We start from the raw sequence: 13,853 nt of genomic DNA on the forward strand, positions 1-13,853 counted from the left end.
GTTCCTAAGGGAGAATAAAGAGGATATGTGCAGGGTACTCTGAAGTGCTTTGCGTATCCTTATTTCTGTCTTATGAATTGGGGCATAGTTTGGTCTTTGTACCCAGATTTATTCAGTTCCCTTGCTTTTTGATCCAATATCCACAAAGAGTATGGAATCTGTTTCAAGAGAGACCACATGAGACTCCTAGCCACATGCATATCTATCTGTTTTACTCCAAAATAAGCTACACAAATTCTACATTAGCCAGCCCCCGAGCTATATTAAATGTATTTTTACAGTAGAAAAGGAATGGATTTCTGGCTTGACCATGGATAACACAGATAATATGCTACTCCCAGTGAAAAATGCCAATCTAGTAACTTCAGTTTTTCTAGGTACCTGTGGTCACACAGGGATAATTCTAGGGGCAAGTTTTTACTGTGTTCTGGACAAATTCCAATGACCAACATCTGTATTTCTGTGCTTGTAGGCTTTATGTGAGAGGGAATTTTACAGGATGAAGTCAAATTCCCCTTACTTATTTGTCTATGAAAACAATAAGCATGGTGTTTCTTATTATATTTGAGTTAAATTGGATGAAAGAGGCGTTCAGAGAGGGAAGAAACTATGGGTTGAAAGTCAGGACCCCCATGACATCAAATCATAGCTTAGATTTACCAAGTATGTGGGAACATTCCTTGGAGGCATACTTTATATTTTTCCTTCAACCAGGGAATCTTGGAAATTTCTTTGTGAAAATCCCAGCTCCCTGTTCCTTCAGGTGTAATAAATCTGAGACATGTATTTTTCATTTCCCGAGAGTCACCTTCAAGCTTAAGCCTTGATGCCCTGATGTTCCTGGGTTAATAATACCCCCTGTCCCCTACTGGCTTCATCCCTTTGCTGCAACACTCCTTATTCAGCACCTCTAGAGTAGTGTTCCTTGGATTTGAGAAGTAAAATTCTTGTTCTTGAATCCTGTCTCTGATTCTGCTTCTAGGAGAACCTAAGACAACACCGTGACCGGCCTTAAAGGTGTTCATGGAAATCCAGCAAAATATCTGTTTTGAGGTGTGTGGTGAAGAAGACACATCCAAAAATAAAAACCAGTAAATAATAATAAATGATGAAATCATTTTGGTAGGAAAAGAAAAGGCAAGGCAGGGTAAATGGGAGGAGAGGCAAGGTGTGGAGGACAAGAAGTGGTATTAAATAAGTGGACAAGTAGGACACATTAAGAAGTAGAATTTGAGTAAATGTCCTCCTAAATGAACAAAATAATTTTAAAAAATTGACCAACTATAACTTCAAACTTGTATCTCTTTGCTTCGAAAACAGAAAAGCAATAGCAGTTTCGCTCTGTGTGTTGTGGTTGCCACTCTGATTTATGCCTCATGGTCTCTGGTGGTCCCCTAATTGACAAAGAGTAGCCTGAAGAGTCAGGTCAATTCATACTTCTTCCCTAATATTGCTTCCCAAATTAATTTATCTTCATTTCTAAGGGTTGTTGCCTATTGGGGTGGCGATAACTTTGGACAACTCTTGTGCGTATGTGGGGGGCCATTCTTAGAAGGCATACTTTATAACTGGTACCATACGTATTTTCAGCATTGATGATTTGCAGTGTCCCTTACTTGTCATCTAAGAGAAAGAGACTTCACTTCTGAAAAGAAGACAATAACTCCCCTCTGTCCCAAGCAGTCTATACTAAATGACAGTGGAGCAAAATTTTAATGCAAGTAGAAGAATTTGATGAGTAGTTCCCAGAGAAAGGGCAAGAGAGTAACCACAAATATCTAATTTCATTAAAGATTGTCTGGTGACTTGCAAATAAATTGAAAGATAATTTCTCTTAAAAGACACTGTATTTGACATCAATCAATGGGTTTATGTGATTAGCCTAAGAATGTGCAACTCTCCCACTTTATTAGAAAGTCTAGATGAGGGCTTCTGAGGAGAGAGAAAGATAGAAGAGGTCCCTTTCTTCCAACTTCAATAGCTTCCCTAGCCAGAGGGCGAGGACCCTGCTGTGTGAGCATGCCACTGGGCTCAGAGAGATGCAATTGGTGTCAGACCACAAAACTTTGCCTTGCAACATATATTATGAAATTTAAACTTTATACCAAAGATGTAGAAAAACTTGAAAGATTTTTAAACATGATCGGGTTTGTGAAGTAGAAAGTTCATTAAAGGTTGCTGTGTGTACAATGAAGGGGAGAGAAGGACAATACAGAAGGAGGAAACATGAGGGTTATCTTGGAGAGAGGGAAGCAGATACAGGAGGAAGACAGTGCTCATGTACTTTTTCTGCTTGGAGACAGATACAGGCCCAGGTGTGGGCAGCAATCACTGACACGCTGTGCTAGAAAAGGTGCAGAGATATACATTTAATGTGTCTGTATGGCCTTACACTGATTTCATAGTATCAGACATTTCAGATTTCAAATCTGTCAAAAATTGGAAATTATCTGTATTTAGGAAGCTCTGCAATGGTACAGAAGTAAAAATGAAATGATCACTGAAGTTGATTATATCATATTCTATATCTAGGAATTCAACTCTTAGTATATACCAGACAAAAAATGCACACATGTGCACCAGACATGGACACAAATGGTCACAACAGTGTTACTGGTAATAGCTCCAAACTGGAAACAAGTCAAATGCCCACCAACAGGAAAATAGATAAAATATGGTATACTTAACAAAATCATGGTATACATAATGAAATAATATAAAGCACTGAAAATGTACAAAATATTGTTACACACCATGACATGGATAAATCTCACAAATAAAGTTAAGGAGAAAAGACAGACACAAGTGTCCATTGCAGAATTTCATTTACAAAAAGTTTTTTTTATATATAAATGATAAAATGGGTGTTTTAAATATGAATTACAGTTATATTTGGTGAGAAAAGATTGCAGTAAAGGGGTCAAGGCATGAAGACGACATCTGAGATATTAATGATGTTTTATTTCTTCACCAGGGTAGTGACTGAGTGGCAAAATTTTCTTTGTGGAACTTCATGGAGTTTTGCTCCTAATGTTTCTTTTTTTTTTTTCAACCTTCTGTACATACTCCTTAATAAAATTATTTACATAAAAGGACCAAAGAATCACAAATTCATGTGAAGTGAATATAACTACATAAAAGTTATATTATTTCCTCCCACAAGTAAAGTGAAATGCCAGATAGGAGGTTCAGAAATGAAATAAAGCCGATTTCCGTTCAGGAAGTGGTGACTAGCTTTTAATATGCATCTAAGCTGAGTCATTACAACTAAAGTATGTGACTACAAACATTCCGGTAACTAACCACAAAATGAAGAACAATCTGTATAACTTAATTCTAAAAGGCAACAAGTAAAAGTAAACCGAACTGAAATCAAGTTATATATTAGAGACCAAGGGAAAACGATTGTATTTAACATTTGTCCAATACTTATGTGCCAAGCAATGAGATAGAACGTTCATATTATATTCATTTAATCTTATTTAATACTCATAATAAGCTGATGAAGCAGTTATCAGTTATACCCATTTGATAGACTATGAAATCAAGACTCAGAAAGACTCAATTAACCCCTTATGTGCCCTCCATTATATAATTAATCCTTTATATACACCAGTTAGTGACATTGAACAAGTTATTACACTGCTCTCAACCTTGGTCTCCTGCTCTATGAAATGGAAGAGTCCTCACAGACTTGCTTGGAGTACACAACTATGAAAACAAGTAATTCATTGTTTGAATAAGGGCAGACTGAGTCAACTCTGGAGAAGAATTGATTTCAGGACTGAATTTACCAGAAATGTTGGCTTCAGTGGGCAAGAATCTCAACTGGGGCTGTATTCACAACCCTGCCTGCCTGATCAGAAGAAACTACCTAAACAAACTTTTTATTTTAAAACAAATTCGTATTCCTATCTCCACCTCATTGTACTGAACCCCAGTATCCTGAGCAGTTACTTGGGAAAGTATTTTTACAACAACCTCCTCTTAATCCCAAAGTTTTTGATGTATTTTTGATCAAAAATGGTTATGAAACAGTAAACTCTGGGTATCAGAAGACTTGATAGATAGGTTCTCAGAGAGAACATTTTTATCTTGACACTTAAGTCATGCAGAAAAAATAAATCATGATTCAACATATACTTTTCTGCAAGGACCTGTGATAGGATCTAGGTTACTTGCTTTCTGGTTATTTAACTTAATATTGGGATAAAGCTTTAAAAAGTAAAGAACTGCAAAATTAGAATGCAATTTAGGATCTTATTCTCAAATAGATCTTAAGCAAATTTTTATTTTTTATTGTTTTTAAAAGAAAGTGCAGGGGCTGGGGATATGGCTCGAGCAGTAGCGCGCTCACCTGGCATGCGTGAGGCATTGGGTTCCTTCCTCAGCACCACATAAAAATAAAATAAAGATATTGTGTCCACCTAAAGCTAAAAAATAAATATTAAAAAAAGAAAGTGCTGCATTCCCTTCAGTTTGGTTTAATTTTTAACATGCATTTTAGTCAAATAAATTTATACTCACAGTTAAAGTCAGGTCCATATTTTTTCAAAGCCTGAAAGACAGAAGGGGCTTTGCATTCTATATTTAAAGCTTAAATAACATACCCAGTAAAGATATGAAAAGCAGGTTCAATCAATATCTTCCTAGCAAATTTCCAAAAACCTTTTATTTTATACACTTGTTTAAGTTTTATAAAATTAAAAATAGACATGACGTGATTTTCCTATTTAAACTGATGCTACCTAGCATTTCAGAACTTGAATTAGAGGCCAAGGAGAATACAAGTTGGGGGAGGACAATGAAAGAGTTCCTAAATCAAATCCAACAAAACTTGTCAGCCTGGAGGCAGCATTAAAGACATTGCTTAACCTTCCATCGAACATTCTATGGTTGCACAGTGAACATCTTGAATACCAAGTATAAGTGAGTTTGGAAACATGCAGAGTAGTGATACCCAGTATTAAAGAAGAGTAAAAGGTAATACCAAGTGGACAACAGATATAAGAAAATTGCTTCTCATGAGGAATTCTGGCAGCTTTTAAGAATTTTGACAAGCTGAATGGTATTACTTTGGAATGATTAAATGTAAATGCAAATGTTTTGGGGGAGGGGAATCTCTTGAGAAGAATTTTTTTTTTTTTTTTTTTTTTTTTTTTTGTGGACATGGCAACAGGGCAAAAATGAGCTCCACTCGGCTCAATTAGTGCACCACCACAACTTGAGAGCACAGAGGGGGCTGGCAGAGAGGTATCAAGGCTACAAATGCAAGAATACCAACTCACACAGACTATTTAATGCTGCCTCTGAGATAGGATGCTGTGTACCTGGGCATTGCAATAACTGCAATGTCAGAAAGAGGGGAGTTTGCATCCTCTCAAATAACACCAATCACTAAATCACACTGCAGCCCTTCATTCCACGTGATATTTTGTATTAGAAACAAATTCTTATCAAAGTTACGACCACCAATTGCCACTCCTCATGCAAGAAGAATACACCTGAATGTATTTAGCCATGGGACAGTTAGAGCTTCCTTCTATATTAACTCTCTCATGAAGAAGGCTTCTTGTTCCAAACAGTTTGGGGCTCTTGCCAAAGGACCAAGTCCAAAGTGAGTAGCACACTGCTAGGAATGATTTGGTTTAGGTCACAATCTGTGGGAGGCAGGCTGGTTGAAAAGAAGCAGGAAAATAAAACTGGTTAAGTGAAATTAAACCTTAAGTGTTGCCATATTTTTCTGGGTAAACAAACATCCAAATAGAATGAGAGTTATCCTATCTGCATTGTAACATGATGCTAGCAGTGAATGAAACAGAATCAAAATGAGTACGAGGTAATTTCACACAGAAACTTTTGCTCATCCCAAAGTCTTCTTCTAAGGAAGTCATGTTCATGTTGAAATATATTTGTATATCTTGGTGTTTTAAAAGATCTAACCTGAACAAATTTAGGGGAGGAAAAGCTTATTAGAGGGCTCATGGTTTCAGAGATCTTAATCCCTAGAAGGTCAGCTCCATTCCTTGGGGCTTGAGGTGAGACAAACATTATGGTGAAAGAGTGTCACAGAGGGAAGCGGCTCACAAGATAATCAGAAAGCAGAGAGAGGATCCATGCTCCAGATAAAAAATATATAGCTACACCCCCAATGAATCCCTTCCCCCCCCCCCAGTCACACCCCACCTGCCTCCAGCCACCACTCAATTAATCCCATCAAGAATTAAGTCATTGATTAGATTAAGGCTAGAAGACAATTATTTCTCCTCCAAACCTTCTTGCATTGTCTCACGTGTGAGCTTTTGGGGGACACCACATTTAAACCATAACACTTGAGAAAGAAAGCACACTTAAAAACATAATTGCCCTGATTTGAAAAATCAAATTCTAGTGATTTCCAAATTCAGATAACCTCTCTTTGGGGTGGGGAGAAGATGCATCTTTAAAATAGCAAATTGTTTCTAGAAAACACACACATTTAATTTATATTTTCTCAATAAGTTGCAAACATAAAAGATCTTTCAAGAATGTACTGAAGTAGAATGTATTTTTAAAAAGTACAGGAAATAAACCTCCATACAAGATTTTTATTCAAATTGTAAATATCAATGCCTTACAACTTATAAACAAAACATAGTTTTCTAAAATTCCCTTGGCTTCAATTGTATGATGATCTAATAAAGGAAAATGTAAGCCCAATTGAGCTTTAACATGCTCATATTTCATCTTCCGATGGCAGCATTTCAAAGCAAAAAGTACACAGTACAAGTATGCTTAAATCCACTCAACACATTATAGACTGTAAAATTAAAACACATTATGTTTTTTATTATGCAAGAAGAGTCAAGGGCATCAGCCAACTGACCTGATAATCCAATAACCTACAGAGAAGACATTTATGCCTAGATAAGAGCTTTGGACAAGCTGCATATTCAAACTATTTAGCATCACAAATATGTTTAGCAGAAAGCTACTCAAGGATGGCTGTCACTTAGGCACTTCCAGAGAAAGAGCTATCAGGATGATAGGTGTTGGCTTAAAAGAGAGGCTTTTATGAGGGATTATAAATATTGATTTCACTCACAGATTCGGAACAGCTTATGAGCTTGTGTACATAATACCGACCTTTCCATTTATATCATTGTGTTAGATTTCAATGGGGATCTAAACACTGATTTTTCAAGAAAATCTTAAAAGACTCTCTTTGGGCAATAATAATTTGGAGGTTCTTATTTCTTCTCCTGGAAGAGCTCATGCTTTTAAGAATTCAAATGACAAATCACAGCATAAGATATCAGCATCTTAATGCATTTGTTGGTTTCTATGAAGCTAGACACCCAGTCATCTAAGAAAAGGCTATTTTTCAAATTAGGCATCCAATGAATATAAGATGACAACCCACAAGAGAGTGCACTAGGGGATGGATTGAGTTACAAAAACAGAAAAACCACTCTTGTCCTCAAAAAGACCTCTTTTTAAAGAGAATCAAAGGATAAATATTCATAGAATAAGTATATACATAAATAGACACACAAAACAAATGCAGTATTTTTATGAACACTATGTTAGGCTCAATTTGACACATAATGTATTTTTCTCATGCCCAGGTACTAAAATTATGTTTCTCTCTTACTGTTACAATTTGATAACTCTATTAAAGCTCTTACATATGTGTGATAGACAATAGGAGATTAATCTGATTCAAAAAATAGGAAAATAAATTGAAACTTATAAAGCAATTGGAAATAAACCTAAAGTCAACAGTAAAATTGAACTTTACAAAAGAGCCTCAGTCAGCACGTCTCTAATTCATCAGATTTCTGGTGCAGAGAAACCAATCACAGTCTCTTCTAAAGAAGTGCCATTCATAATAGAAGCTGGGCAGTATTTTCTAAATAATAAAAATCCCTGACAACCCAAGTTATTGTCAGAAGGATTAAGGAAATAGGAATTACTTCAGGGCTGGGGATGTGGCTCAGTTGTGGAGTGTTTTCTTGGCATACATGAGGCCCTGGGTTTGATCAGCAAAACACACACATAAACACAAAGAAGTCCAAATAAAATTATATAATATAGTATAACATACATGACATGCATAAAAAAAGAGTTTACTATATAGAAGGGCAGATATACAACAAAGTCCCCACAAATATTTTTCCACAGACAAGCTTACAGGAATAAGTGTGCTTGCTTTAGAGAAGCAATCGGTTCTAAAAAAAAAAAAAAAAAAAAAAAAAAATTCTTTTAATTTTAGGATTTTTCTTAATATTGTTTTCCCTTGACATTCACAGACTCATTGTGAGAGAGAGGATTTATTACCTATTGTCCTAATATAAAGTATGTATGGAAAACAGGGAATCCTTGTACATTTTCATGGGAATATAAAGTACAACAGCTATTATGGAAAACAGTATGGGATGTTCTCAAAAAACTGAAAATGGAATTACCCTATGTGCCAAAAATCCCAGATCTGGGTAATTTACCCCAAAGATCTGAAATTAGTATGTTGAAGGACAACTGTACTACCATGCTCAACACAGCATTATTTACAACAGCCAAGCCTGATAATCAACCTAAGTGTTCAACAACAGATAAATGAACAAAGAAAATGTAGTCCAAACATATAGTGGAATACTATATGGCCTTGAGAAAAAATACAAATTTAGTCATTTATGACAAGATGAATGGAACTACAGAATATTATGTAAAGTGAAATAAGCCTGGCACAGAAGGAAAACACCACATATTATCATGAGTGGTATCAATACCTTTGAACTCAGAGAGAGGAGAATGATGGTTACCAGGTGATGGGAGGTGAGGTAATAGAGAGATGATGGTCAGAGAGTATGAAACATCAATTAGCAAGAAATAGGTGTGTGTTTTTTTAAAGAAATCTATTACATGGAATGACAAATACAGTTACTAAAATGTATTTTACATTTCAAAATTGCTAAGAAAGTTCTCACCATAAAAAATGATAAGCATTTGAGGTGATGAATATGTATGTTGACTATATGGACTGAATTGTTTCTGATTGTATTCATTTTGTACACTAGAAATATATACAACTACAATTTGTCAATTTATAATAAAATTAATATTAAAAATATATAAAGTATGGAGTGGGGTGCCTTTAATTATTCAACTTTAATTAGGCCATACACATGCCAGATATCTGAAACCTTTTATATTAGAATAAATGCCATACTAAATTCTATTTGTGATTATTAAAACCCAGGATTCATATCTAAGCATCATAACAAAACAAATGTGTTTGAAAGGCTACAATTGCCTTCTTGAACTCAAACGCAAAGTGTGAAATATGATATATCAAGAACTATGTAATGTTTTGAACAGCCAACAATAAAAAATCAAACAATAGAAACATCTTCTGCAGACGGGCCTACTTTCACTTAATTTTCAGTTATTATATTTATCTAACTAATCTTGAAACTGGATTTCATTTCTAGCTTGTACTGCTTCTCAAAGGTGTGTTATGTGTCAATTAAGTGCCTGGAACAAGTTTTCTTTAAGTCATAACAGGCATACAAGTACCATTAACTTCTTCATATTCTCAATTTTTATACACATTCTTCTATTCAATTGCATTCCAACACTGAGAATATAGTCATAATGTCTGTGTTTCAATGAAGTCTTTTATCCCTTCGATAATTTTCTCATTTATAAAATTAGAATATTAAAATAAGTGTTAAACACTAGCATTATAAAGGCTAGGATTTCATTGATGGTTGTGAAGAAGATATGATAAGAATTGTCATTAGTTATTATACATAAAAATGCTTAGTAGTTCTTTTAAATGCCTGTAAAATCCCTAAGAATGATGAAATCATTTTCTTGCAGAATATTCTCAAAATCTATCTTCCTGACCAGAAACCTGCATGCTTCCTTTCTCTGTAAGGCTTAACTCCACAGAAGACCTCTGCTCTTAAGAACCTCTGTTCTACTGTCCTCAAAAGATTTACATCCTCTTTGAGGGAAGAAACTATGGTCATTATTTTAACACATAACCTTATAAAACAAGACTGGAATACTAACTAGTCTCTGTAATAGAATTTAAATATTTCTCACTAGGATAATTTTTCATTTCAGTGAATTATACATCTTATACAAAAACTTGAGAAAAATAGCTAGCAATACTCGTCTTGAAATAACATGGGATATTTAAGTCCAAGTAGTACTACATATGCTACTCAAATTAATCAAGAACAGACATATTGCTGGGCATGGTGACACATGCCTGTAATCTCAGTGGATCAGGAGGCTGGCGCAGGAAGCTCACCAGTTCAAAGATAGCTTCAGCAACTTAGCAAGGCCCTAAGAAACTCAGCAAGACCCTGTGTCTAAATAAAATATTAAAAGGGCTTGGGATATGGCTCAGTTATTATACATCCCTGGGTTCAATCCCCAGTACCAAAAATAAATAAATCAATAAGAACAGACATATGGAATTTTTCTACCCTTAGAAATCTGTAGAGCATCTGATCAGAATGGGGTTTAAAGGAAAGAAATTAATATAATAGAATTAGTGATAGAAGCTTAAGTAGCTATTCTATTAAGAGTTTCCTACTCACAAAGTATCTACCCCCACATGAGACAAACTTCACCTCTCTCAGAATAAAGGAGTTTTAACTAACATTGCCTTGTGTTCCACCTACTCGAATCATTAAAAAATTAAAACTGAAATATCACTCATAAGCTAATAATTTGTATACAACCATAGGTGAAATTTAAGTTCTTACTATAGTTCTTAACTAAATCTTATACTGTTGTGACATTAGTAAAGCAGACTGAAATATTCTAAGCAATTTTGATGGCTTAAGATGGTAACTTTATTAGACATCCATATGGGAAGGCATCCATCAGGATTTCATTTGGAAATAGGCATGACTTTGGGGAAAAAAGGTGGAGAAATAGCCAAAAAAGATTTGGAGAGCTATCAAACAGATAAGATTGAGAATGAAGAAAATTAGGATAAAGAGTTAGGTAAGGGGAAAAAAAATACCACTTTTGGAACTGACAGATAAGGCCACTAATTATACTGCATATAGTAATAGATATTCTTCCAACATTTTATAATATAAACAAATATATACATACACCCCCAAATCATGCATACATATGTAGGGAGCGTGTGTGTGTGTGTGTGTGTATGAACTTTTAAATATCAAATGACATTTCAAGATTTTAAAAAATTGCATTTAATTCTGTAAACCCTACTACTGCTAAGAAAATCAAGTTGGTCTTGATGTTACCTCTGAGCTGGCAAAGCTTCTATTACTGGTTCTATTATCTTAATTTATGCCCTTCTCATCTTTCTTCCAAGCTCAGCAAGCTACCTGCGGTAAGAGGACAACTTCAATTTCAACAGGAATTAGCAATGAGGAGAGTTTTTAGCTTTGTAGTTGTTGTTCCATGCACTTTACCTGATTCTTGAGATCCAGTTTGGGACATGGTCGACCTCCATTATAAGGTTTTTCCTTTAGCCATTTGGATCTAATTCTCACTCCAATCCCACAAGATGAACTGCAAGAACCCCAGCTAGACCAATCACTTAACTTGCAATCAAACGGGCAGGGGATGACACATTCTTCTTGAATATAACCTGAAAGAAGAATTAAGACGAGGGAGGAAAGTCGGATTAAAATGTTCTTATCAAATTCTATTTCCTATTAGAGCTCAGAATTTTTTTTAACAATATTTCTACAGTGGCTTCAGTCTTGTACTTAGATAAACATACCAAAGTTTTAAGAGATAAATCAATGTGATTACATGTGCATTCAAATGTGTGCTATTCTGTTTTTTTCATAGACAATCTGAGATGGAAGAGACAGGAAAAAGTACGTTTATTTTTGGTTTCTGATAAAGTATGAAGCAGTTCATGGGCCATCTTCTCTTATTGGGCCTTGAGTTCTCCATCCTACAATCCTGAAAGTCACCCTCTGGAACAGGAAGTATAATAGAGTCAATCTTTCTTCTGTCTGTGACCACCAAGGCTTTCACTAATATAGGTGTTGATTCTCCTTCCAGGCAGTGTGACTTGAAAGTAGAACAAGAACAGAGAACAGACCACAAATTAAGAAAGGCAGGATATTACTGAAAGAAGAAAGTAAAAGGAAAGTAAAAAAAAAAAAAGTATAATAGGATATTGCACTGGAATCAAGACATATGGACTACAGTATAGCTACAGAAGTTCCAGTTTTACTTGTTCTTCCTCCACTATTTGGATTACCTCTTGCTATAATCTTTCTCTGGATGATCTCCTTGTTTTAATGCTCACCTCTACTGATTGCTACCAAGTAAATGTCTCTAATCCTGATTTCTCTACTGAGTTGTATACCATTTATGAAGTCACTATTATTGATGCCCAATTTGCTCCATGTCTAAAATGGATATCATTAATGTCCTTCAAAAACATTATAATTCTCTTGTATTCTTCATCTCTTTGAACTATTGCCACCACTAGGCATTTACCCAATATAACTAAATTCACAATACTACACAGAAAAACGCACACCCATGTTTGTAGCAGCATTAATTCACAATAGCCAAGTTATGGAACCAGCTTAGGCATCTGTCAACAGATAAATGAGTAAAGAAAACATGTACATATACAATGGAATTTTATTCAGCCATAAAGAATGAAATTATGTAATTTGTAGGAAAATGGATGGAGCAGAATATCTTGTTAAATGGTGTCAGACTCAGAAAATCAAGGTTGTACATTTTCTCTCATATGAGGAAGCCAGAAATAAAAAAAAATTAAAAAATGGATCCCATAAAAATATATGGGGGACCAGGGTGAGAGAGGAGGGAGGGGAATGGGGAAGTACTGGGGACTTAAACTGAACAAATTATATTACGTTTATGTATGGATATGTCACAATGAAATATATTATTCTGCATAATTATTATGTACTGATAATTTTTAAGGGAAATATATTAATGTGCCAAATTCATTAATTAGTTTGAGTTAATCAAAAGGGAGAATATCTTGAGTGTGTTTGAGTTAATCAGGTGAAATAAAAGAGGGAAAGTACCCTTTTTGTAGACAGATTCTCTTTTTTTGGCCTGCAAACAGCCATGCTATAACATGCCAATGGAGTGACATGGCAGCGAACTCCAAGCAGCCTATAGATCCTGAGGGTAGCCCTTGGCTGTCAGTCAGCAAAAATAAACAAACAAAACAGTCCTATGTGTGTATGAAGATGAATTTGGCCAAAACCTGAGAGTTTAAATGGGGAGTTTTCCCTAATCCAGACTCTAATGAGTCCTCATCCTTGGCCCACACCTTGATAGTTCAGTAAGACCCCTAAGCTGAGGATCTAGAGAAAACCATCCCTGGATTCCTGACACATGGAAACTGAGATAATAAAGACTATTTTGAGCTGCAGTCTGGTCCCATTAAAATCTAAGAAATTATCAAAATAAAAATATCATATTTTCTTGTTTCCTTATACCCTGTTTTATAATTCTACACATATATTAGTACATGTAGTAAAATAAATACTAAAGCTCACAAATACATACTCTATAATTTCTTTGTCAGTCCCTCCTTTAAGATCTGATCATTCCTAGCTCAGAAGGATGCAGTGTTCTCTCTGTGAATCTCCTATTTGCCTAACTGTCCTCTTTTGTTATCTGTCAATAACTCTGAGGAAAAACCATATTTTAATTATGTAAAGACTTATACTGTTCCCTTCTTTAAAATCTTTGCTGATTCTATTGCCTTAAAGAGAAAATGACAACCTACTTTGCAAAAACGAAACCAAACCAAACCCAGTTTGCTTAAGAATATTTCTAAGCAATGGTTTTCAACTCTGTAAAACATAACT

General features: G+C 35.1%; 1 protein-coding gene across 1 annotated transcript in view; it reads right to left on the bottom strand.

Annotated features, from left to right (window-relative positions):
* The window catches only part of Thsd7b (thrombospondin type 1 domain containing 7B), a 705,560-nt gene that overhangs the window by 183,406 nt on the left and 508,301 nt on the right, over nucleotides 1-13,853 (bottom strand). The window contains exon 14 of the mRNA XM_027936850.2: nucleotides 11,445-11,623. Within this exon, the coding sequence (XP_027792651.2) occupies nucleotides 11,445-11,623 (179 nt within the window). The remainder of the gene's footprint in view (nucleotides 1-11,444; nucleotides 11,624-13,853) is intronic.

This window comes from Marmota flaviventris, chromosome 11 (assembly GCF_047511675.1).
Source record: "Marmota flaviventris isolate mMarFla1 chromosome 11, mMarFla1.hap1, whole genome shotgun sequence".
In the NCBI taxonomy this organism is placed as follows: Eukaryota; Metazoa; Chordata; class Mammalia; order Rodentia; family Sciuridae; genus Marmota; species Marmota flaviventris.